At 42.4% G+C, this 27186-nt stretch overlaps 1 protein-coding gene across 3 annotated transcripts; it reads right to left on the bottom strand.

Annotated features, from left to right (window-relative positions):
- Positions 1–769: 769 nt before the first annotated feature.
- si:dkey-66a8.7 (PI-PLC X domain-containing protein 1) lies at positions 770–27186 on the bottom strand. Of its 3 annotated transcripts, XM_036978960.1 has the most exons (7): positions 26941–27185; positions 26759–26867; positions 24830–24966; positions 14790–14918; positions 14404–14559; positions 13589–13772; positions 770–1495 (listed from the first exon to the last, which is right to left on the bottom strand). In XM_036978960.1, exons 2-7 carry the CDS (start codon positions 26853–26855, stop codon positions 1218–1220), a joined length of 981 nt encoding a protein of 326 aa, XP_036834855.1. In that variant the 5' UTR covers positions 26856–26867; positions 26941–27185; the 3' UTR covers positions 770–1217. The 3 variants fall into 3 exon arrangements, with proteins under 3 accessions (XP_036834855.1, XP_036834854.1, XP_036834856.1); XM_036978959.1 differs by having other exon boundaries at positions 26759–27184; XM_036978961.1 differs by lacking the exon at positions 14404–14559 and having other exon boundaries at positions 26759–27186.

Here is a 27186-nt window from a genome sequence, read left to right on the forward strand (position 1 = left end):
ACATGATGCAGCCACCACCATGCTTGACAATATGAAGAGTCGTACTCAGTGATGTGTTGGATTGGCCCAAAATATAACACCTTGTAGTCAGGACATAAAGATAATTTCTTTGCCAATTTTTTTTGCAGTTTTACTTTAGTGCCTTCTTTCAAACTGGATGCATGTTTTGGAATATAGTTTATTCTGTAAAGGTTTCCTTCTTTTCACTCTGTCATTTAGGTTAGTATTGTGGAGTAACTACGATGCTGTTGATCCATCCTCAGTTTTCTCCCATCACAGCCATTAAAACTCTGTAACTGTTTTAAAGTTACCATTGGCCTCATGGTGAAATCCTTGAGCGGTTTCCTTTCTCTCCGGCAACTGAGTTAGGAAGGACGCCTGTATCTTTGTAGTGACTGGGCTTATTGATACACCATCCAAAGTGTAACTAATAACTTCACCATGATCAAAGGGATATTCAATGTCTGCTTTTTTATTAACCATCTACCAATAGGTGCTTTTCTTTGCAAGGCATTGTAAAACCGCCCTGGTCTTTGTGGTTGAATCTGTGTGAAATTCACTGCTCGACTGAGGGACCTTACAGATAATTGTATCTGTGGGGTACAGAGATGAGGTAGTCATTCAGAAATCATGTTAAACTATTATTGCACACAGAGTGAGTCCGTGACACTAATTGTGTGACTTGTTAAGCACATTTTACTCCTGACATAACAAAAGGGTTGAATACTTATAGACTTAAGACATTTCAGCTTTTCATTTTTAATTCATTTCTAAAAACATAATACCACATCATGTCAAAGTGGAATTATGTGTAGGCCAGTGACACAAAATCTCAATGTAATCCATTTTAAATTCAGGCTGCAACAAAATGTGTAAAAAGTCAAGGGGTGTGAACCATTTCTGAAGTATCTAGACCTTCTATTGGAATGACTTTCTGTGGTCTGTATGATTCCCAGTGAAACTAAATAATGACTGGTTGTCCTCGGTCGTAACTTTGCTGATGTAGCAGTTTTCTGTTCTCTTTGAATCACTTATTTTTGATGGAATTACTCCCTAAACTAGGTATTTTATTTCTCATCTGAAGGTCGGTCAGTCCTCCTCTCCTCTAAGATTCCTCTCATCTATCCTCTCCTCTAAGATTCCTCTCATCTATCCTCTCCTCTAATAGTCCTCTCCTCTAAGATTCCTCTCATCTATCCTCTCCTCTAAGATTCCTCTCATCTATCCTCTCCTCTAAGAGTCCTCTCATCCATCCTCTGCTGCCGTAACAGTTTTCTATTGAGGTTGATGACCAGAGGACAGAAGGGGACAGGTCCTATAAAGTCTCCTGCTATGATGTTGAGGTTGTTAGGGTGTGGTCCAGGGACCTGTTCCTCCAGCCACGGCCTCAGCTCCTTCCAGTTAGCCAGAGTTAGGGTCTGCAGGGACTGGCGGGGGTGCAGCGCGATGTAGGAGCGGTCAGCCGTCAGGTTCAGACCAGACACAAAGAAACCATCTGAACAAAACAAAACGTGGATTAAAGTTTAAGGGCTCTATTCAATCCGTATCACGGAAGTTCAGCATTACAGCGTGATTGAAATGTAAAGATTAATGTTGTGTTAGTGGAGAACACACCAGCGACACAGATTGAGCCCTACAGGACATCTCTGAACACACTGCCTTCACATCAAATGGAAGCCCTTTTTACAGAGGCAGTTCACAACAGTATCACTAGACATTGTCATGGTCCTCTTGATATGTTGCTATCTGAAGAGTAATAACATACAGTGTCATGTGAAAGTCTACACACCCCTTGCACAGTCGTAAGGCCTAGATTGAATCAGATCAAGCATTAACCGACGGTAGCAGACACACCTTGATCACGAAGCCACACCGTCCTACTCTCCTTAGAAGTTCAAAAGGAGGAAGTGTACGCTATATAGAAATAATTAGGCTCAAATGTAAAAAATTATTTAAATAAGGATTTCTAGAATCCTAATCGAGGTGTAGATTACATCTCCCATTCCAGTGTTCTAACTTGTCAACAAGGCTACATGGAATTTCTCTCCACGAAACTCTGTGCAGCCAATGGCAATGTCCGCTTTAGGTATAATCAAATCCTATTTGTCACACACGCCTTACAACAATGCAGTTTTAAGAAAAAAAAAAAAAAAGGAATTGGCTTTTGGGGTGGCCAGTGAGATATACCTGCTGGAGCGCGTGCTACGAGTGGGTGCTGCTATGGTGACCAGTGAGCTGAGATAAGGCGGGGCTTTACCTAGCAGAGACTTGTAGATAATCTGTAGCCAGTGGGTTTGGCGACGAGTATGAAGCGAGGGCCAACCAACGAGAGCGTACAGGTCGCAGTATAGACTGGGTGTTACGGTACAGAGTCAATGTGGAGGCTCTATACAGGGGGTACTGGTACAGCTTGCCGTGCGGTAGCAGAGAGAACAGTCTTTGACTAGGGTGGCTGGAGTCTGACCATTTCTAGGGCCTTCCTCTGACACCGCCTGGAATAGAGGTCCTGGATGGCAGTAATCTTAGCCCCAGTAATGTACTGGGCCGTACGCACTACCCTCTGTAGTGCCTTGCGGTCGGAGGCTGAGCAGTTGCCATACCAGGCAGTGATGCAACCGGTCAGGATTCTCTCGATGGTGCAGCTGTAGAACTTTTTGTGGATCTGAGGACCCAGTACTCTGGCTCCTGAGGGGGGACAGGTGTTGTCGTGCCCGCTTCACGACTGTCATGGTGTGCTTGGACCATGTTAGTTTGTTGGTGATGTGGACACCAAGGAACATGAAACTCTCAACCTGCTCCACTAGAAGAGAAGACTAATTGATCAGATATTAAAATATCTGAAAGTTATATTAGGAAAATTATAACTTTGATCTGAATATTTTCCTTGGTGCCCCGACTTCCTAGTTAATTACATTTACATGATTAAGTTAGTTTAATCACGTAATAATAATTACAGAGAATTTATTTGATAAAAATAAGTCTTCAGTTGAATGATGCCAAAGACACGACATACAGATGCTCCAGTCATATATTGTGCTCCTTCTCTGGTTCAGGCTGTTGAAGAGCTCCAGACTGCTTTTCAGTCACAGCAGGCCTCCCTTTATGGTCTCAAACTGGTCTTGAATGTAGAAAAAATAAATATGACCTTTACCAGAGCTAGAACTCTGCCAGAGAAGGTTTGCATTGTCACATCTGGTGGCTTATCCATTGAAAACGTGTCATCCTACAAATATCGAGGTATATGGTTGGATGCGAAGTTGTCCTTTAAAAGTTTACATGGATAATCTTATGAAGTTTGAATTGAACTCTGTTTATCATCAGCCTCCTCTGTCTTACAGAGACTGGAATCTGTTTACCATGCAGCCTCCTCTGTTTATCATCAGCCTCCTCTGTCTTACAGAGACTGGACACTGTTTATCATGTAGCCTCCTCTGTCTTACATAGACTGGACTCTGTTTATCATGCAGCCTCCTCTGTCTGACAGAGACTGGACTCTGTTTATCATCAGCCTCCTCTGTCTTACAGAGACTGGACTCTGTTTATCATGTAGCCTCCTCTGTCTGACAGAGACTGGACTCTGTTTATCATCAGCCTCCTCTGTCTTACAGAGTCTGGACTCTGTTTATCATGCAGACTCCTCTGTCTGAGAGAGACTGGACTCTGTTTATCATGCAGCCTCCTCTGTCTAACAGAGACTGGACTCTGTTTATCATCAGCCTCCTCTGTCTGACAGATGCTGGACTCTGTTCATCATGCATCCTTGCACTTTATTACAAATGCCAAGTCACTCACCCACCATTGCACATTGTACCAAATGGTAGATTGGACCTCACTTGATATGCGCAGAAAGCTACATGTGTCTACAAAGCCCTTTTGGGTAAACTCCCTCTGTAGTCTGGTCTCCTTCACCACCAGCAGTTACCCCGTCCCCAGGACATTCACAGTATTAGGCAAGACTGCCTTCTTGTCTTGTGCACCAGAGGCATGGAATAGTCTACAATCCATGTTTCATCTGGATGTGTTAGTGCCACTGAATGAATGTAAAATAGAGACTCTGTTACAGAGGAGTGTAAAATGCTTTTTTTTTGGGCCGTATGATGTATGTTTTAATTCTGTAATGTATTGATTGTTGCTGCCTTCTTGGCCAGGTCTCCCTTGAAAAAGAGACTCTGGGTTTCAATGGGCTTTTCTTGGTTAAAAAAAAGGTTAAATAAAATTCAAAAAAACTGGTTACACCTCAACTGTTTTTAACATTACATCACTGGTCATACCTCAACTGTTTTTACCACTACATCACTGGTTACACCTCAACTGCAGAACAGTCAGAGGTCAAATCAAATGTTATTGGTCACATACACATGGCTAGCAGATGTTATTGGTCACATACACATGGCTAGCCGATGTTATTGGTCACAATCTCATGGCTAGCCGATGTTATTGGTCACATACACATGGCTAGCCGATGTTATTGGTCACATACACATGGCTAGCCGATGTTATTGGTCACATACACATGGCTAGCCGATGTTATTGGTCACATACACATGGCTAGCCGATGTTAGTGGTCACATACACATGGCTAGCCGATGTTATTGGTCACATACACATGGCTAGCCGATGTTATTGGTCACATACACATGGCTAGCAGATGTTATTGGTCACATACACATGGCTAGCAGATGTTATTGGTCACATACACATAGCAAGCAGATGTTATTGGTCACATACACATAGCAAGCAGATGTTATTGGTCACATACACATAGCAAGCAGATGTTATTGGTCACATACACATGGCAAGCAGATGTTATTGGTCACATACACATGGCAAGCAGATGTTACTGGTCACATACACATGGCAAGCAGATGTGAGTGTAGTGAAATACTTCTAGATCTTACAGTGCAGCAGTATCTAACAGGTAATATCTAACAAATTCACAACAAAACCTAATATCTTCCAAATTCCACCATAAACCCTAATACACACAATCTAGTAAAGGAATGGGATGAGAAGTATAAAATATATGGACGAGCAGTGACAGAGCAGCTAAGATGCAATAGATAGTGAAGGATACAGTATATACATATGACATGAGTAATGTGAGCTATGTAAACATTCTTAATGTGGCATTATTACAGTGCCTAGTGTTCCATTTATTAAAGTGGCCAATTATTTCAAGTCTGTAGGTAGGCAGCCGCCTCTCTGTGCTAGTGGTGGCTGTTTAACAATCTGATGGCCTTGAGATAGAAGCTGTTTTTCAATCTCTCTGTCCCAGCTGTGATGCACCTGTACTGACCTCACCTTCTGGATGGAAGCGGGGTGAACAGGCAGTGGCTCAGGTGATTATTGTCCTTGATGATCTTTATGGCCTTCCTGTGACATTGGGTGCTGTAGGTGTCCTGGAGGGCATGTAGTTTGCCCCGGTGATGCGTTGTGCAGACCGCACCAGTGGCAGTGATACAGCCCGACAGGATGCTCTCAATTGTACACTTGTAAAAGTTACTGAAGGTTTTCGGTGACAAGCCAAATTTTTTCAGCCTCCTGAGGTTGAAGAGGCACTGTTGCGCCTTCTTCACCACACTGTGTGCGTGGACCATTTCAGTTTGTCAGTGATGTGTACACCGAGGAACTTAAAACTTTCCACCTTCTCCACTGCTGTCCCGTCGATGTGGATGGGGGAGGGGGGGGGAGAGTCCACAATCATCTCTTTTGTTTCGCTGACTTTGAATGAGAGGTTATTTTCCTGGCACCATACTCGGAGGGCCCTCACCTCCTCCCTGTAGGCTGTCTCGTCATTGTTGGTAATCAAGCCTACCACTGTAGTGTCGTCTGCAAACTTGAATTGAGTTGGAGGCGTGCATGGCCACGCAGTCATGAGTGAACAGGGAGTACAGGAGAGGTCTGAGAACACACCCTTGTGGGGCCCCAGTGTTGAGGATCAGAGGAGTGGAGATGTTGTTTCCTACCTTCACCACCTGGGGGGCGGCCCATCAGGAAGTCCAGGACCCAGTTGCACAGGGCGGGGTCGAGACACAGGGTCTGAAGCTTAATGATGAGTTTGAAGGGTACGATGGTGTTAAATGCTAAGCTGTAGTCAATGAACAGCATTATCACATAGGTATTTCTCTTGTCCAGATGGGATTGTGCAGTGTGATGGCGATTGGGGCCACCAGCAAATGGAATTGGGTCTAGGATATCTGGTAGGGTGGAGATGATATGATCCTTAACATCTCTCTCAAAGCACTTCATGATGTCAGAAGTGAGTGCTACGGGGCAATAGTCATTTCGTTCAGTTACCTTTGCTTTCTTGGGTAGAGGAACAATGGTGGCCATCTTGAAGCATGTGGGGACAGCAGACTGGGATAGGGATTGATTGAATATGTCCGTAAACACACCAGCCATCTGGTCTGCGCATGCTCTGAGGACGCGGCTAGGGATGTCGCCTGGGCCATCAGTCTTGCGAAGGTTAACACGCTTAAATGTCTTACTCACGTCGCCCACGGAGAAGGAGAGCCCACAGTCTTTGGTAGCGGGCCGTGTTGGTGGCACTGTTTTGTCCTTAAGCGCGCAAAGAAGTTTAATTTGTCTGGGAGCAAGACTTCAATGTCCGCGATGGAGCTGGTTTTCTTTTTGTAATCCGTGATTGTCTGTAGACCCTGCCACATACATCTTGTTTCTGAGACGTTGTATTGCGACTCCACTTTGTGTCTATAATGACACTTTGCTTGTTTGATTGCCTTGAGGAGGGAATAACTACACTGTTTGTATTCGGTCATGTTTCCAGTTGCCTTGCCATGATTAAATGCGGTGGTACGTGCTTTCGGTTTTGCGTGAATGCTGCCATCAATCCACGGTTTCTGGTTCGGGAAGGTTTTAATAGTCACAGTGGGTACAACATCTCCTATACACTTCCTTATAAACTCGCTCACGAGTTAGTGTATACGTCAATGTTATTGCCTGAGGCTACCCGGAACATATCCCAGTCCACGTGATCGAAAGCAACCTTGAAGCGTGGAATCTGATTGGTCACACCAGCTTTGGATAGACCTAAGCATGGGCGCTTCCTGTTTTAGTTTATGCAACAGGAGGGGAGCAACAAGATGGAGTCATGGTCAGATTTGCCAAAAGGAGGGCCTTATATGCAGCACGGAAGTTAGAGTAGCAGTGGTCAAGTGCGTTTCTCGCTCGTGTACTGCAAATCCTGCACAGTTTCCTAAGGACTTGAAGCGAAGCTGGCACCTCTATTGGCGCCATCTTGATCTGCTCATAGGTCATGCTGAGAGTTGTGCCTCTGAAATCAAGCAATAGTTAATGTACGTTACTTGACTTTAACATTAATCTGAGGACTGATATTTATCTAATTAACTAAAATATGTTTAATTGTTAAATTCATCATGTAACAATGAACTCATTAGGATCTGGGGCACCACGAGAGCGGTTCTTTAAAGAGTTACCATCTCCCGAATTTACCTATCACATCTATAAACAGTCAATTTAATCATAACCTCGTATCATATTACCATTCTGAACAGTCGTAACATTGCATCTGCAAAAACCCGAGCCTTACTTTATTCAGTACTACAGAAATTGGTTGAATTATTATTTACTAGCTAATTAAATGGGAACACAGGATAAACACACATACTACACCGATATTGACTGGAGACATAATACGCTGAAAAAGGGTCCCTAGCGGAATGACAACATGGATGCTTGTTAAAGAAGAGATGGAGAGAGGGGGACAGAGACACTTAACGTTGCCACATTCAGAAACTACTCTACCCTACATTAACCATATACTTTGCACATGAACCACCGCCCGCTTTGAGCAAGAAATCATGTATGTATTTACGTGAAATGCCTGGTTTCGCCGGAGATCTCGCGGTGAACGGGGCAGCCTTAGAAAGGGATTTGGGCCTTTTCGCGGCACGCTTGTAAGGTTCCGAGTATCCAAAATAGTTCCAACAACTGTTGTCCTTCTTTGTTGTTGTCCGGTATCTGGTGACTTGTCGTGTAGTACTGAACAGAACTACAGAGTCGATTTTCCATTTTCTGGTCCAATGTGTTTTTTTCTAAACCCATCATTTATACCTTTTGCTCGAAAGGGGCGGTTCCGGCAGGCCGACACGCTCCCTGGACCTCACTCAGGGCGGTGATTAGTCATTGTGCAAAGTTCTGGAAAACAATTCTCTTAAAACTTCTCAAATCACATCCCTCTCTTAACAAAAACAAAAAATTACAAACAAAAAGGACATTAGTGTTCTATAGATCGCCTCTGACCATTCCCCCCCGTTCTACGTTACAGATGTTCCACTATTTGCTTTTGAGCGTGTTAAGAGTTTCAGCAGGAAAAAGGTCTGTTGAGACAAAGCACATTCCTTTGGTGAATTTGGATAGTACAGGCCTGGATCTTCTCCCCTGATTTACAACAGGATGTGGTTGTTAATCCCAACTAGTTCTTTCCTTCCCCCTCTACGGGTGAGAGGGGGTCTGATTGAAGTTATTCATTGCAAACCTGATCTGACCTATTTGGATTCTCGTGGACAGTCATGACACATGGTAGGTGTTTTTCTAACCTCAAAGTGTGATAACCAGTTCTAACATATGGGTTTGTGCTCTATGGAAGTGCCCGTACTCTATTTGCTATGCAAATGTCAGCTAAAGTCTTCAGTCTTCTACTTCCGGCGCCGACAGAGATGGCCGCCTCGCTTCGCGTTCCTAGGAAACTATGCAGTTTTTTTGTTTTTTTACGTGTTATTTCTTACATTAGTACCCCAGGTCATCTTAGGTTTCATTACATACAGTCGAGAAGAACTACTGAATATAAGATCAGCGTCAACTCACCATCAGTACTACCAAGAATATGTTTTTCGCGACGCGGATCCTGTGTTCTGCCTTACAAACAGGACAACGGAGTGGATCCTATGCAGCGACCCAAAAAAACGACTCCGAAAGAGAGGGAAACGAGGCGGTCTTCTGGTCAGACTCCGGAGACGGGCACAGCGCGCACCACTCCCTAGCATTCTTCTTGCCAATGTCCAGTCTCTTGACAACAAGGTTGATGAAATCCGAGCAAGGGTAGCATTCCAGAGGGACATCAGAGACTGTAACGTTCTTTGCTTCACGGAAACGTGGCTTACTGGAGAGACGCTATCCGAAGCGGTGCAGCCAACAGGTTTCTCCACGCATCGCGCAGACAGGAAAAAACATCTTTCTGGTAAAAAGAGGGGCGGGGGCGTATGCCTTATGACTAACGTGACATGGTGCGATGAAAGAAACATACAGGAACTCAAATCCTTCTGTTCACCTGATTTAGAATTCCTCACAATCAAATGTAGACCGCATTATCTACCAAGAGAATTCTCTTCGATTATAATCACAGCCGTATATATCCCCCCCCAAGCAGACACATCGATGGCTCTGAACGAACTTTATTTAACTCTCTGCAAACTGGAAACAATTTATCCGGAGGCTGCATTCATTGTAGCTGGGGATTTTAACAAGGCTAATCTGAAAACAAGACTCCCCAAATTTTATCAGCATATCGATTGCGCAACCAGGGGAGGAAAGACCTTGGACCATTGTTACTCTAACTTCCGCGACGCATATAAGGCCCTGCCCCGCCCCCCTTTCGGAAAAGCTGACCACGACTCCATTTTGTTGATCCCTGCCTACAGACAGAAACTAAAACAAGAGGCTCCCACGCTGAGGTCTGTCCAACGCTGGTCCGACCAAGCTGACTCCACACTCCAAGACTGCTTCCATCACGTGGACTGGGAGATGTTTCGTATTGCGTCAGATAACAACATTGACGAATACGCTGATTCGGTGTGCGAGTTCATTAGAACGTGCGTTGAAGATGTCGTTCCCATAGCAACGATTAAAACATTCCCTAACCAGAAACCGTGGATTGATGGCAGCATTCGTGTGAAACTGAAAGCGCGAACCACTGCTTTTAATCAGGGCAAGGTGTCTGGTAACATGACCGAATACAAACAGTGCAACTATTCCCTCCGCAAGGCTATCAAACAAGCTAAGCGCCAGTACAGAGACAAAGTAGAATCTCAATTCAACGGCTCAGACACAAGAGGCATGTGGCAGGGTCTACAGTCAATCACGGACTACAGGAAGAAACCCAGCCCAGTCACGGACCAGGATGTCTTGCTCCCAGGCAGACTAAATAACTTTTTTGCCCGCTTTGAGGACAATACAGTGCCACTGACACGGCCTGCAACGAAAACATGCGGTCTCTCCTTCACTGCAGCCGAGGTGAGTAAGACATTTAAACGTGTTAACCCTCGCAAGGCTGCAGGCCCAGATGGCATCCCCAGCCGCGCCCTCAGAGCATGCGCAGACCAGCTGGCCGGTGTGTTTACGGACATATTCAATCAATCCCTATACCAGTCTGCTGTTCCCACATGCTTCAAGAGGGCCACCATTGTTCCTGTTCCCAAGAAAGCTAAGGTAACTGAGCTAAATGACTACCGCCCCGTAGCACTCACATCCGTCATCATGAAGTGCTTTGAGAGACTAGTCAAGGACCATATCACCTCCACCCTACCTGACACCCTAGACCCACTCCAATTTGCTTACCGCCCAAATAGGTCCACAGACGATGCAATCTCAACCACACTGCACACTGCCCTAACCCATCTGGACAAGAGGAATACCTATGTGAGAATGCTGTTCATCGACTACAGCTCGGCATTCAACACCATAGTACCCTCCAAGCTCGTCATCAAGCTCGAGACCCTGGGTCTCGACCCCGCCCTGTGCAACTGGGTACTGGACTTCCTGACGGGCCGCCCCCAGGTGGTGAGGGTAGGCAACAACATCTCCTCCCCGCTGATCCTCAACACTGGGGCCCCACAAGGTTGCGTTCTGAGCCCTCTCCTGTACTCCCTGTTCACCCACGACTGCGTGGCCACGCACGCCTCCAACTCAATCATCAAGTTTGCGGACGACACAACAGTGGTAGGCTTGATTACCAACAACGATGAGACGGCCTACTACAGGGAGGAGGTGAGGGCCCTCGGAGTGTGGTGTCAGGAAAACAACCTCACACTCAACGTCAACAAAACTAAGGAGATGATTGTGGACTTCAGGAAACAGCAGAGGGAACACCCCCCTATCCACATCGATGGAACAGTAGTGGAGAGGGTAGCAAGTTTTAAGTTCCTCGGCATACACATCACAGACAAACTGAATTGGTCCACTCACACAGACAGCATCGTGAAGAAGGCGCAGCAGCGCCTCTTCAACCTCAGGAGGCTGAAGAAATTCGGCTTGTCACCAAAAGCACTCACAAACTTCTACAGATGCACAATCGAGAGCATCCTGGCGGGCTGTATCACCGCCTGGTATGGCAACTGCACCGCCCTCAACCGTAAGGCTCTCCAGAGGGTAGTGAGGTCTGCACAACGCATCACCGGGGGCAAACTACCTGCCCTCCAGGACACCTACACCACCCGATGTCACAGGAAGGCCATAAAGATCATCAAGGACATCAACCACCCGAGCCACTGCCTGTTCACCCCGCTATCATCCAGAAGGCGAGGTCAGTACAGGTGCATCAAAGCTGGGACCGAGAGACTGAAAAACAGCTTCTATCTCAAGGCCATCAGACTGTTAAACAGCCACCACTAACACTGAGTGGCTGCTGCCAACACACTGACACAACTCCAGCCACTTTAATAATGGGAATTGATGGGAAATTATGTAAATATATCACTAGCCACTTTAAACAATGCTACCTTATATAAATGTTACTTACCCTACATTATTCATCTCATATGCATACGTATATACTGTACTCTATATCATCGACGGTATCCTTATGTAATACATGTATCACTAGCCACTTTATACTATACTATGCCACTTTGTTTACATACTCATCTCATTTGTACATACTGTACCCGATACCATCTACTGTATCTTGCCTATGCTGCTCTGTACCATCACTCATTCATATATCCTTATGTACATATTCTTTATCCCCTTACACTGTGTACAAGACAGTAGTTTTGGAATTGTTAGTTAGATTACTTGTTATTACTGCATTGTCGGAACTAGAAGCACAAGCATTTCGCTACACTCGCATTAACATCTGCTAACCATGTGTATGTGACAAATAAAATTTGATTTGATTTGATTTGATTTAAAGCATATCTGATTGAATACAGCCCTAAATGTAAAATAAAATCATACTGATCTACACAACCTAAAAAAATGAATGAAGATATGTTGTTTGCGTATGTCTTCCCACCCCAGAGCGAAGATTGATGGAAGCGTCTTTGTCAACCATTACAGATGTGAATCATTTTAAATAAGATTCTATCAATAACTCTTAGGGCAACATATTGTACATCCATTGTTTTTTTTCCTCAGTAAATTTGGTCAGGAGTTATTGGTGGACAGCAATATTCAAATAATTCAGAAACACATCTTGAAAATCCATTCTGGTGTCTGTCATACATTTTTTTGTAATTGTCCCACTGAAAAATACAACACTATTGCAGGGTTAGGTTTACAGAAGACTACGGCGGGTTTTCATTTAGGTTTTTACCTGGGCTTTGCTCCTTCTATATTTATTCTAATCGTGACAAACTCCCCAGTCCCCGTCAGTGAAAAGCATACCCATAACATGATGCTGCCACCACAATAAATACCCATAACATGAAGCTGCCACCACAATAAATACCCATAACGTGAAGATGCCACCACAATAAATACCCATAACATGAAGCTGACACCACAATAAATACCCATAACATGAAGCTGACACCACAATAAATACCCATAACATGAAGCTGACACCACAATAAATACCCATAACATGAAGCTGACACCACAATAAATACCCATAACATGAAGCTGACACCACAATAAATACCCATAACATGAAGCTGACACCACAATAAATACCCATAACATGATGCTGACACCACAATAAATACCCATAACATGAAGCTGACACCACAATAAATACCCATAACATGAAGCTGACACCACAATAAATACCCATAACATGAAGCTGACACCACAATAAATACCCATAACATGAAGCTGACACCACAATAAATACCCATAACATGAAGCTGACACCACAATAAATACCCATAACATGAAGCTGACACCACAATAAATACCCATAACATGAAGCTGACACCACAATAAATACCCATAACATGAAGCTGAAACCACAATAAATACCCATAACATGAAGCTGACACCACAAAACTTGAGTTGTGCGAAGTTGGTTGAAGCTTATTCAAACCAGGTTCACAGCTGTAATGGCTGCTAAAGGCTCTTCCACCAAGTATTATCACTTGGGGTGTGAAGACATACCCTAACCCTACACAATTAAGACATCTTCATTTTTGATTAATTTGAAAAATGTTCAAATCAGAAATGTGGAGTAGGTTGTGTAGATCTGTAGGAAAAATATATAATTTAATCCCAAAAAATTATTAAATTAGAAGACGGCAAAATGTGAAGACTGTGCAAGGGGTGTTTAGACTAGGCACTGTAACATGTCTGAACCTCAAAGTCCTTTATTACTTTTAGTCTAGGGCTTTTCACATACCTGGGCGTCCCATGTCTTTCTGCCAGTCCAGATAGCTGACCACCCCGCTGGCCGTGTATTGGTTGGCCCACCAGTACGGTATACCTGGCCACAGAGCCTGGTGTCGTGCTGCTGACTGGTCATCATACGACAGCAGTACCTGGTAACCCAATGCCCACAGACCACGCAGGGTCACCACTGTCTCCTGGAGGGAAAGACAGAAGAACAAGTAGCCTCTGTTATCGGCTGTCCATATGGCACCCAATTCCCTGTATAGTGCACTACTTCAGCCCTGGGCAGAGAAAGGAAAGCATCCTAGTGATTTGTGTAGGTAGCATTGGGCAGCTAGTGATTTGTGTAGGTAGCATTGGGCAGCTAGTGATTTGTGTAGGTAGCATTGGGCAGCTGGTGATTTGTGTAGGTAGCATTGGGCAGCTGGTGATTTGTGTAGGTAGTATTGGGCAGCTAGTGATTTGTGTAGGTAGCATTGGGCAGCTAGTGATTTGTGTAGGTAGCATTGGGCAGCTAGTGATTTGTGTAGGTAGCATTGGGCAGCTGGTGATTTGTGTAGGTAGCATTGGGCAGCTAGTGATTTGTGTAGGTAGCATTGAGCAGCTAGTGATTTGTGTAGGTAGTATTGGGCAGCTAGTGAAGCCTTCTCTCATGCTGAACATTAAATAAACATCTCATTTCATTTACTGAAGAAATACAGTATTTTCAGTAAAGCAATCCAATTCGATAGAGACCTACTGGTAATGCTTAGAATTTTTTTTGTATATGTATCAATCTTTTCAGCTATTGACATTGACTACAGTTATAGAAATAACAAAGCTTACCTTGCGAGGACAGAGTTTAGACCCAAAGATTTTCTTCAGTGAGAAAATTAAATGTTCATGTAGTTTGTCGTTGAGTCCTTCAAAGTGACTGCATGCTAGGATAACAACCTCCCTGGAGTGAGACTCCAACCACGAGGCTACGGCCCTCAGAGTTTCCTGTACAGCCACCAGTCAGGAAATATTAAATATATGAGAAATGATCCTCCCAATATTGCGTATTCTTTTTAGAGAGCTCTTCTTGGCCATTGTGCTCTCTCTCTCTCTCCTGTTTCTACTTGGTCTTTGGGGCTTAGGCTGGGTAACTATAAAGCTCTTTGTAACAACTGACGATGTAGTAAAAAAAATGTTTCTAATGAATAGTTAGGCATAGTATTCCTTCTACTCACCACCACTGTCAGATGAGTGTAAATGACGTGTGTAAAATACAGTTCGTTGGACGGGTCGTACGGTTTGTGGGCGATTCGGAGGTCGAAGTATCGAATCCCCTCTGATAGCTGCTCCACAATACCTTTTTCCTGTTTGAAGGGCAAAAACAAACAAAACATTACTTAAATAAATAACTTTCCTGAATTCAGTTCTCGGTTTTATTTTTATTTGTTTATGATTTGTTTCTGTTTTTTACTCTCAATTATTACAATTATTGATATAGAAACACTGAAAATTGGTTTTCAGGGTCCACGTCAATGCTTTCAGGAAAGTTTTCAGACCCCTCGACTTTTTCCACATTTTGTTACATTACAGCCTTATTCTAAAATAGATTACATTTTTTCTTCTTCAGCAATCTACACACAATACCCCATAATGACAAAGTGAAAAAGGTTAAGAAATTGAAGTAAATGTGTATTAAAAAAACAAAATTTACATAAGTATTCAGACTCTTTTCTATGAGACTCAATATTGAGCTCAGGTGCATCCTGTTTCCATTGATCATCCTTGAGATGTTTCTACAACTTGATTGGAGTCCATCTGTGGTAAATTCAACAGATTGGACATGATTTGGGAAGGCACACACCTGAATAAAAGGTCCCACAGTTGACAGTGCATGTCAGAGCAAAAACAAAGCCATGAGGTCGAAGGAATTGTCTGTAGAGCTCCGAGACAGGATTGTGTCGAGGCACAGATCTGGGGAAGGGTACCAAAATATTCTGCAGCATTGAAGGTCCCCAAGAACACAGTGGGCTCCATCATTCTTAACTGGAAGTTTGGAACCACCAAGATTCTTCCTAGAGCTGGCTGCCTGGCCAAACTGAGCAATCGGGGGAGAAGGGCCTTGGTCAGGGAAGTGAAGTGACCAAGAACCCGATGGTCACGCTGACAGAACTCTAGAGTTTCTCTGTGGAGATGGGAGAACCTTCCAGAAGGACAACCATCTCTGCAGCACTCCACCAATCAGGCCTTAATGGTAGAGTGGCCAGACAGAAGCCGCCACTCAGTAAAAAGGCACATGACAGCCCGCTTGGAGTTTACCAAAAGGCACCTAAAGACTCTGACCATGAGAAACAAGATTCTCTGATCTAATAAAAACTTGTTGGCCTGAATGCCAAGTGTTACGTACGGAGGAAACCTGGCAACATCCCTACGGTGAAGCATAGTGGTGTCAGCATCATGATGTGGGGATGTTTTTCAGCTGCAGGACTGGGAGATGCGTTAGCCCCCGCAGGGCTGCCGGCCCAGCATCCCTAGCCACAGAGCTGGCTGCAGTGTTTACGGACATATTTAATATTCCGTGTTTACGGACATATACTTATGTAAATGTGATATTTCAGTTTATTTTTAATACATTTGCTACAATTTCTAAAAACAGTTTTTGCTTTATCATTATGAAGTACTGTGTGAAGATTGATGAGGGAAAAAAACAATTGAATCAATTTCAGAATAGGGCTGTAACATAACAAAATGTGGAAGAAGTCAAGGGGTCTGAATACTTTCCAAATGCACTGAACATCACACCAGAAGACAATTATTTAGGTCTGGGGGAAAAAATATTTAGATGTTTTTGTGTAATTCCCCTTTAATTGTGCATTTAGCAAGAGAGGAGACTATGTCGGTCTAGCAATGTTTCTGCCGTTAAAGGTCAGACTGTCAAACGTTCGCCAGACTACAGTACTTAGCACCTGTGGGCAGTCAATCTCTTTTGTGTTCACACAGCAAAGACCTCGTCAGCCACACAGCCTTGTTAAAATACTCCAAACCAGAAGGTGGCAGTAACGTTGTTTGACAATATCTGTGTCTTTTACTTATGGTCTAGATTCCCAGCTATCTGCACCAATGTTGTTATTTTGTTGATGCAAGCCTAGGGCTGTTGCATGACCGTATTACCGCCACACCGGCAGTCATGACCGTTTAGTCACTGTAATTAGGCTTTTCCAAGCTCTGATGCTACTGATGGTCATTAGTAACCACCAAACTTGCTTACTGCATGGTACTCAGCACTTTATTGTCCCTCTAATCACTCTGACATCAATGCAAATGTTATGGAAAATCTAATCAAACACTTCATGAGAGCCCATGAGCTCATGTTGCTCAACATTTCTATAGGCTATGCATAAGAAAACAGAGTGATGGCCTCTATTAAAAAGAGGAGGATCCTACCAGCTTTCTATAGGCTAGGCCTACTATATTTATTTCTCAACTTTCCTAATATTAAGCACATTGCTTATATTTACAACAAGAGTATAGCCTACTTGGCTGGCATGTAAATAAACCACGGGGAAAAGCATCTTCTCTTCGCTATTTAAGTGCATAGATTATATTTTTTCCGCAACCCGTTTCAATACAGGTGCATGATAATGGTCCATTCTAAATTTAAAACAAATTTCACACATATAATATTTAGTGTATGTAAAGACGAGATTAAATCAAGAATAGTCTGATGAGTGACAACATAAGCCTATAACTTGTAGCCTAGCCCGTAGGCCTATATGTTTTAATAAGGTTAGTATCACACCCCATGTAGTCTAGCCCATAGGCCTATATGTTTTAATAAGGTTAGTATCACACCTCATGTAGCCTAGCCCGTAGGCCTATATGTTTTAATAAGGTTAGTATCACACCTCATGTAGCCTAGCCAGTAGGCCTATATGTTTTAATAAGGTTAGTATCACACCTCATGTAGCCTAGCCAGTAGGCCTATATGTTTTAATTAGGGTTGTATCACACCTCATGTAGCCTAGCCAGTAGGCCTATATGTTTTAATAAGGTTTGTATCACACCTCATGTAGTCTAGCCCATAGGCCTTATGTTTTAATAAGGTTAGTATCACACCTCATGTAGACTAGCCCATAAGCCTATATGTTTTAATAAGGTTAGTATCACACCTCATGTAGACTAGCCCATAAGCCTATATGTTTTAATAAGGTTAGTATCACACCTCATGTAGACTAGCCCATAGGCCTATATGTTTTAATAAGGTTTGTATTACAACTAAAGGCCAAATAACTTTTTTAAATGAAGCACATTAATCCGCTTTACAAGGGGTGTAGAGCCTAACTGGCATACATACGCAGAGCGTGAGGGTCCAGTTTGGGGAAGGTCATTGTCACCATAAAAATCCACCTTTTTAATAAAAGCATTACATGCATAATTGCATTCGTGGTCATTTTTGATGTTTTTTTCCGCTAATTGGTGCTAATAGCCTACTACCATGGGCGCATTATTGCGCTTATAATGTGAAGAAGTAGCATAACAGTTCAACATTTTAAGCTAAATCTTCTGATCTGTTGCGTTAGCCACATTGCATAAAACATGTTTTTTGATGGTAGTGGTTGTATTAATTTGGGATCTATCCCTCAACTGTCCTAGACTACGTTTATTTGATTATGATTTGATAATTTATTTCTCGCACAGAATGTTGACTTTTATACTATGGGGTATAGTAGATTGACATAGGCTAGTGCTTTTGCTGTACGTTAGGCCTACTCATCTTGTTGGCTGACGAAAAGTAATCTATGTGGACAGTTCTTCCAATATCTTCAATATGCACCTCGGAATTGGATAAAGACACGTGCAGTTGCATCCCCGATGTGTCCGTCTTCACTTGTAGCCTGTGAGAAAGACCCGATCACATGATGGAGCGCGCAGCACTCAGGGAGAAGGGCACAACGGCCACTGGCCGACAAACGGCATGGATTTTTTTTAGGGCACATTACGACCACACAAAGGGGATGCTGCAGTGAAATTCTAGGCATTATCAAGTGCTTGTGAATGAGAGACTGATGAAGTGTGTACAGCCTGCGCAGAAAACAAAGCAGAGCTCATGCCTTTCAAGTGACTTTTTTCAAATCATCATTAGTCTCATCATGCAGCCTTAGAATGTATTAAACATCAAAATGTTTATAGCCCAACATGTGTAGAACAACTAAAGTTACATTAATAACTCTACATGAAGCTTATAGGAGGACCTGTTCCTTTGTTAACCACTCAACACAGAGTGGCTACAGCTGCACACTCCCTCAAATCTTTTGGAGAAAATATCCTTTCTATTTTATTCAGCTTTGTTCAATTGTGTTCTTCATACTATAAAATAATATCAAATAATTCCAAGGAATTCTAAGTAAATCATGTCTGCTAAATAAACAAGTGTAGCCCACAGCCATATGGCATAACCAGATCAGGACCTAACATGAGGACAACTCAGAGTATGCTATTCTGTTCTTCTGAAATAAACTACATTTTCTTCATATCATGTTTCTTTAGACCTGTCTAAAATAAATAATGGATTTATTGTGATGGTGTAGGTAGACTATATTACATGGATTTATTGTGACGGTGTAGGTAGACCACATTACATGGATTTATTGTGACGGTGTAGGTAGACCACATTACATGGATTTATTGTGACGGTGTAGGTAGACCACATTACATGGATTTATTGTGACGGTGTAGGTAGACCACATTACATGGATTTATTGTGACGGTGTAGGTAGACCACATTACATGGATTTATTGTGACGGTGTAGGTAGACCACATTACATGGATTTATTGTGATGGTGTAGGTAGACTACATTACATGGATTTATTGTGACGGTGTAGGTAGACTACATTACATGGATTTATTGTGACGGTGTAGGTAGACTACATTACATGGATTTATTGTGACGGTGTAGGTAGACTATATTACATGGATTTATTGTGACGGTGTAGGTAGACTACATTACATGGATTTATTGTGATGGTGTAGACTATATTACATGGATTTATTAGACTTTTTAAAATGTGGATGTTCCAAAGGACTGCATCAGTGGCTTGTAGGCCACAGCCCTATACATGTCAGATGGCCACAGCTAGGTAACTACCAAGCAAGATGACGAAGAAACAATTGAATTCACTTATTGCCAATGCCAAATGTTTAAACTAGCTAGCATAACATATCTAACTAGCTAAGTACACTGCACTAACTTGGCAGCTAACACTAGCTAACGTTGTCTGACGGAGATGTGGACAAATTTTTATAGAAAGTTAGCAAAAATAGATAAGATCTTGCTACCACGGAAAGGAAAATACCTGTCTATTGGTGAAAAAATCACCCTGATTAACTCTTTAGTCATATCATAGTTTACCTATTTGCTTATGGTTTTGCCTACACCTTTTGATCTGCTTTTTAAATGATATGAACAAAAAATATTCAAGTTAATTTGGAACGGCAAACCAGACTAAATTAAACGGGCCTATTTATATAATGAATATGAATTTGGAGGGCAGAAATTGTTAAATATTAAAGCATTAGACCTCTCACTAAAGGCATCAGTCATTCAAATGTTATACATAACTCCAAACTGGTTCTCTAGTAAATTGGTAGCAATGTCTCATCCTATGTTCAAGTATGGCCTTTTCCCTTTATTCAGATTACAATCTCTCCCTTTACTCAGATTACAACCTCTCCCTTTACTCAGATTACAACCTCTCCCTTTACTCAGATTACAACCTCTCCCTTTACTCAGATTACAACCTCTCCCTGTATTCAGATTACAACCTCTCCCTGTATTCAGATTACAACCTCTCCCTGTATTCAGATTACAACCTCTCCCTTTACTCAGATTACAACCTCTCCCTTTACTCAGATTACAACCTCTCCCTTTACTCAGATTACAACCTCTCCCTTTATTCAGATTACAACCTCTCCCTTTATTCAGATTACAACCTCTCCCTTTATTCAGATTACAACCTCTCCCTTTATTCAGGTTACAACCTCTCCCTTTATTCAGGTTACAACCTCTCCCTTTATTCAGGTTACAACCTCTCCCTTTATTCAGATTACAACCTCTCCCTTTACTCAGATTACAACCTCTCCCTTTACTCAGATTACAACCTCTCCCTTTACTCAGGTTACAACCTCTCCCTTTACTCAGGTTACAACCTCTCCCTTTACTCAGGTTACAACCTCTCCCTTTACTCAGGTTACAACCTCTCCCTTTACTCAGGTTACAACCTCTCCCTTTACTCAGGTTACAACCTCTCCCTTTACTCAGGTTACAACCTCTCCCTTTACTCAGGTTACAACCTCTCCCTTTACTCAGGTTACAACCTCTCCCTTTACTCAGGTTACAACCTCTCCCTTTACTCAGGTTACAACCTCTCCCTTTACTCAGGTTACAACCTCTCCCTTTACTCAGGTTACAACCTCTCCCTTTACTCAGGTTACAACCTCTCACTATATTCAGGTTACAACCTCTCACTATATTCAGGTTACAACCTCTCACTATATTCAGGTTACAACCTCTCACTATATTCAGGTTACAACCTCTCACTATATTCAGGTTACAACCTCTCACTATATTCAGGTTACAACCTCTCACTATATTCAGGTTACAACCTCTCCCTTTACTCAGATTACAACCTCTCCCTTTATTCAGATTACAACCTCTCCCTTTATTCAGATTACAACCTCTCCCTTTATTCAGATTACAACCTCTCCCTTTATTCAGATTACAACCTCTCCCTTTACTCAGATTACAACCTCTCCCTTTACTCAGATTACAACCTCTCCCTTTACTCAGATTACAACCTCTCCCTTTACTCAGATTACAACCTCTCCCTTTATTCAGATTACAACCTCTCCCTTTACTCAGATTACAACCTCTCCCTTTACTCAGATTACAACCTCTCCCTTTATTCAGATTACAACCTCTCCCTTTATTCAGATTACAACCTCTCCCTTTACTCAGATTACAACCTCTCCCTTTACTCAGATTACACCTGCTCACTTTCGGTTGTTTGAAAAGGAAATAATCTCCAAAATATCGTTATTTTTTAAACTAGCCTTAGAAAGCTGGTTGCAATTTCAGTTTAATCCACCTGAAAAGACAGAACAAATAATACAACAAATATTGTGGTTAAACTCAAATATACTAATTGATTTAAAAAAATGAATTTTCTGAAGAAATGTTTAAGAAAGGTATAATTTTTGTGAATGATACAAATAGGACTGGTGGAGTTGTCACACATGCAGCTAACACCGACATGGAAATGCCTGCTCTACCCAAAATTACAACCAACTAATTGCAGCATTACCACAAAAATGGAAGAGGCAAGTAGAAGGGGAAAAAAGTAAGGAACTTGCATGTCGGCCCTGCACTAAATGGTTAAAGAAGGGTGTGAAAAATAAAAACATATACCAATTTCATTTAAGGACCAAAAAACTGACAGCTGTGCCATATAAATTGTAAAATAGTTGGGAAGAGATTTTGGATGTACCCATTCCATGGCACATGGTTTATGAATTGATACGCAAAACAACACCTGAATCAAAACTTCTCATTTTTAAATTTAAATTACTATACAAAATTCTTGCAACCAATAGAATGTTATATATATGGGAGATACAATCTTCCCAGCTCTGCAGATTTTGCTGTGAGGAGCCAGAGTCATTTATTTTGGTACTGTCCGTATGTAGCTCGTTTTTGGTCACAGGTCCAGGAATGGCTGAAGAATTGCAACATTTGTCTAGAAATAACGCTGCAGACAGCAATACTGGGTGATTTGAAAAGCCATAGTCAATCAATCAATAATATAATTATTTTAGCAAAAAATATATATTTTTAATGTACAATCTGTAGAAGCTATGAGAATAGAAAGGTTCAGTACTTTTGTGAAGCATCATAGCACAGTTGAAAAATATATGGCAAATAGAAATCCAAAATGGATGGTGTTGAGAGATAGATGGGAGGGGTTGAATGGAGCTGAAGGGTGGGACTGGATGGTGTTGAGAGATAGATGGGAGGGGTTGAATGGAGCTGAAGGGTGGGACTGGATGGTGTTGAGAGAGAGATGGGAGGGGTTGAATGGAGCTGAAGGGTGGGACTGGATGGTGTTGATAGATGGGAGGGGTTGAATGGAGCTGAAGGGTGGGACTGGATGGTGTTGATAGATGGGAGGGGTTGAATGGAGCTGAAGGATGGGACTGGATGGTGTTGATAGATGGGAGGGGTTGAATGGAGCTGAAGGATGGGACTGGATGGTGTTGAGAGATAGATGGGAGGGGTTGAATGGCGCTGAAGGGTGGGACTGGATGGTGTTGATAGATGGGAGGGGTTGAATGGAGCTGAAGGGTGGGACTTGATGGTGTTGAGAGATAGATGGGAGGGGTTGAATGGAGCTGAAGGATGGGACTGGATGGTGTTGAGAGATAGATGGGAGGGGTTGAATGGAGCTGAAGGGTGGGACTGGATGGTGTTGATAGATGGGAGGGGTTGAATGGAGCTGAAGGGTGGGACTTGATGGTGTTGAGAGATAGATGGGAGGGGTTGAATGGAGCTGAAGGATGGGACTGGATGGTGTTGAGAGATAGATGGGAGGGGTTGAATGGAGCTGAAGGGTGGGACTGGATGGTGTTGAGAGATAGATGGGAGGGGTTGAATGGAGCTGAAGGGTGGGACTGGATGGTGTTGATAGATGGGAGGGGTTGAATGGAGCTGAAGGGTGGGACTGGATGGTGTTGAGAGATAGATGGGAGGGGTTGAATGGAGCTGAAGGGTGGGACTAATAACAAGAAGATAACCAATGTAAAACATATGGGGTCTGTCAAATGTATATAGGTTCAGAACTTTTGTGAAATAGCACAGTTACAAATAGAAATCTAACTGGAGGGACATCAGAAATAGAGAAATACCTAAAAACAAACAAAATATAACTATTGTAAAATAGATTGTGTCTGTAAAACGTGTATAGTATGTATAAACTGAAGGTAGAAGCCTAAGTGTCATTGTTAATTAGTTTACTCCAATTGGGGGAGGGGTGGTAGGGTTTGGGGAATAATAAAGGTATATTCTAAAAAAATGTATGTATATAATGATGTATGCATGGTTTACTGGAAGCCTAGTCTTCATAATGATGTATGCATGGTTTACTGGAATCCTAGTCTTCATAATGATGTATGCATGGTTTACTGGAATCTTAGTCTTCATAATGATGTATGCATGGTTTACTGGAATCCTAGTCTTCATAATGATGTAAGCATGGTTTACTGGAAGCCTAGTCTTCATAATGATGTATGCATGGTTTACTGGAATCCTAGTCTTCATAATGATGTATGCATGGTTTACTGGAATCCTAGTCTTCATAATGATGTATGCATGGTTTACTGGAAGCCTAGTCTTCATAATGATGTATGCATGGTTTACTGGAATCCTAGTCTTCATAATGATGTATGCATGGTTTACTGGAATCCTAGTCTTCATAATGATGTATGCATGGTTTACTGGAATCTTAGTCTTCATAATGATGTATGCATGGTTTACTGGAATCCTAGTCTTCATAATGATGTAAGCATGGTTTACTGGAATCCTAGTCTTCATAATGATATATGCATGGTTTACTGGAATCCTAGTCTTCATAATGATGTATGCATGGTTTACTGGAATCCTAGTCTTCATAATGATGTATGCATGGTTTACTGGAATCCTATGCTTGAGAAGACAGGCAGGCAGGCTGTGTCATAGATACTTTAAGTGATGAACCACCATCGCGTGAGAAGTTTGGCTGAGAGAGGAAGTGAGAACACTGCCACCACAACTCTGTGGCAACCTACTGCCTAACAACCTGTCTGTCTCAACCAACCCCATATCTCACACTTGACCTGACCCGCTTATCCTGTGGCACACGGTTCAACTTCCTGTGACTCCAACTCAACCTGTTATTCTAATCTGTACCAAAATTATATTAGGCCAGAGTCCAGTTGTTGCATGATTCCAAAATTGTTATCCATTTGCATCAGTTTTAATGTAGGCCTTTTATTTTGAAGGCAAACCACCGATTCCACTATTGTTGCTCAAGCTAACGCTATTCACAACACAACCGTCCATTTTGGTCTCCGACAAGAAGATGGCTATAGCGTTCATACTATGCTCACCCTACCTAGCCATTAGTCGTCTATTCAAAGCCTCCGGGCAAACCAGTTTTTTTTACAACAGGTATTAGCAGGCCCTGTACCTGCGTGGTAGACCACCTGTAGATAGCAGGTCTGGTGAGGCAGTAGAAGAGACCATCCAGGAGTCTAAAGGTGTCAGACTCAGAGCGGATCAGAGGAGAGTTGATGTCCAGGGAGTAGCTCATAGCATCATGACTTCCTAAATAGGGATGAATGAAAGATTTGTTTACAGAACTAAAGACAGTTTCAGGTTGGATATTTGATCGATATTCGCGCTTTCAAACCTCAATAGCTTTCAAACCTCAATAGCTTTCAAACCTCAATAGCTTTCAAACCTCAATAGCTTTCAAACCACTTGAGCCACAGACTCCAAATAAGTGTCATGATGTTGGGGAAACTGTGCACAACATTGCACAGGTCTTATTTTCACAATTTGGACATTCATTCGCTTTGAAAAAGCTGATAAACATGTGGAAATGTGAGCAGCATTTTGTATTCCTAGTTGAATTAGTTAGGGAGTGTAAACAAAGAACAAACTTTTTTTATATTTGAATTTCATTTAGCTCCTTGGTCATGTGACCTATTGATCTCACACAAGGTTCAGAATGTCCAATCACTGGGCCGACACATTGCACACCCTTTAGTTAGTCCATTTTTATCTCATTAGCTCCTTGGTCATGTGACCTACTGACCTCAAACTACTTTCAGAATGTCCGGAGACGGGCGCCGCAAAAGCTTCTAGTGTGGTAACGCGACCGATCTCAGAGAAGCTGGCAGGAGCCCCGGGGAGAGTTCTCTTTTCTTTGTGAAGGGCGCCCTGGAATGGGTTCGCCCCGAGGGACCCAAGCCCTGGAAAGCTTTGCGGTTTCGGCGGTGTCTGGTGAGCTCTCGCTGGCCCTTGAAAATCCTGGGGAGAGGGTGTAAATCTTGTGCCGGGCCATACCCATATCCGCAGCAGGTCTCCAAGGTGAACAGCCTCTGGCAGGTGGGGAGTTTGACTGGGGTCTTACCTGTCAAACGGTAACGCAGGTGTCCTAAGGCGAGCTCAGGGAGGACAGAAACTTTTCGTGGAGCAGAAGGGCAAAAGCTCGCTTGATCTTGATTTTCAGTATGAATACAGACCGTGAAAGCGGAGCCTCATTATGAACCTTGTTTAAGTCCAGTAGGTCACATGACCAACTAGCTATTGAAATTAGAATGTTTACAAAATTAATGTAAAATTGTGTGAGTTTAATGGGCAAACTAAAGGGTGTGCAATGTAGAAGGGTAGTCAGTGGGCATTCTGAACCTTGTTTGACGTCAGTAGGTCACATGACCAAGGAGCTATTGAAATTATAAACATTGAAAAACAGAAAATGAATGTAAAATTGTGAGATGAAAATGGACAAACTAAAGGCTGTGCAATGTAGAAGGGTAGTCAGTGGACATTCTGAACCTTGTTTGAAGTCAGTAGGTCACATGACCAAGGTGCTATTGAAATTAAAAAATGTAAATAAATAATTTAAAATAGTGTGAGATGTGAATCGACAAAAAAAGTGCGTGCAATGTGTGTCTATCCCATCGGGTTAGCTAGAACCCGTTTTGAACGTTTTAGGAGTAATGGTTAAAGAGCTATTGAAATTGGAAGAATTTGACTTGTCACTATGTTGATGGTCCCTAACTGCTGTTGGTGGATTTAAGGAAAATTACAGGCAATATCCAACCTGAATCTGTCTTTACCTCGGTAATTAGTTTTGTAAAGAAATTGTAATTGTAATGATGGTTATATACTTGTAAGAATGGTTATATAATTGTAAATTGTAGGGATGGTTATATAATCATGATTAGGCTACAGAATGAAAATAATGTCTCTTTAGGCAAATTAGTTTGGCTACTGAAGATTAGAGAGCCTATCGCAATTGGCCACCTGTCAACGTGAAGAAGAGAGGATTGTGGACGTTTAATGAATTAATTTAAACATGTACAGTCTGCATGCAGTTGAATAAAGTTACCTGGTATGGCGAGACTTGAAAGAGGCACATCCCACAGCTCCTCTGGCAAATTTGTCATCCAGTCCTCATTATTCTGGTTATCCTCATCAGAATACATTGCAACTTCCGTGGACATTCATTCGTGTCAGTGCTCTGTCTCCCGAAGTTCCCACTGACATGCACAAGTCGAAACCCAGTGGTTTCTACTCATGACACCACTTCATTGCAAATAATTCCCATCGGTTCCTCTATCAGTTCCAGACAGAAACTCTCAAACCGAAATAGTGACACCTCTATAAAAGCGAACAACAATGTGGGAATATCACCCAAGTTTGCATTTCCTGGTTTCGCTATTGTGTTTACGCTCGACCGTTTAAAAAAATGCCTTTACTTATTATGACTGACTCTGGATCAACTGTCGCTAGCATTGCTTTAAAAATGAGCGTTGA

The sequence above is a fragment of the Oncorhynchus mykiss genome, chromosome 5 (genome assembly GCF_013265735.2).
Source record: "Oncorhynchus mykiss isolate Arlee chromosome 5, USDA_OmykA_1.1, whole genome shotgun sequence".
In the NCBI taxonomy this organism is placed as follows: Eukaryota; Metazoa; Chordata; class Actinopteri; order Salmoniformes; family Salmonidae; genus Oncorhynchus; species Oncorhynchus mykiss.

What these genes read in the sequence shown, in the direction of transcription:
- si:dkey-66a8.7 (XM_036978959.1), bottom strand. Translation starts at nt 26,873, where the DNA reads ATGTCCACGGAAGTTGCAATGTATTCTGATGAGGATAACCAGAATAAT. An exon ending in ACAGGTGGTCTACCACGCAG is followed by an intron (nt 14,919 to 24,829) that starts GTACAGGGCCTG and finishes CCCTTCAAACAG; the next exon opens with GAAAAAGGTATTGTGGAGCA. An exon ending in ACACTCATCTGACAGTGGTG is followed by an intron (nt 14,560 to 14,789) that starts GTGAGTAGAAGG and finishes GTGGCTGTACAG; the next exon opens with GAAACTCTGAGGGCCGTAGC.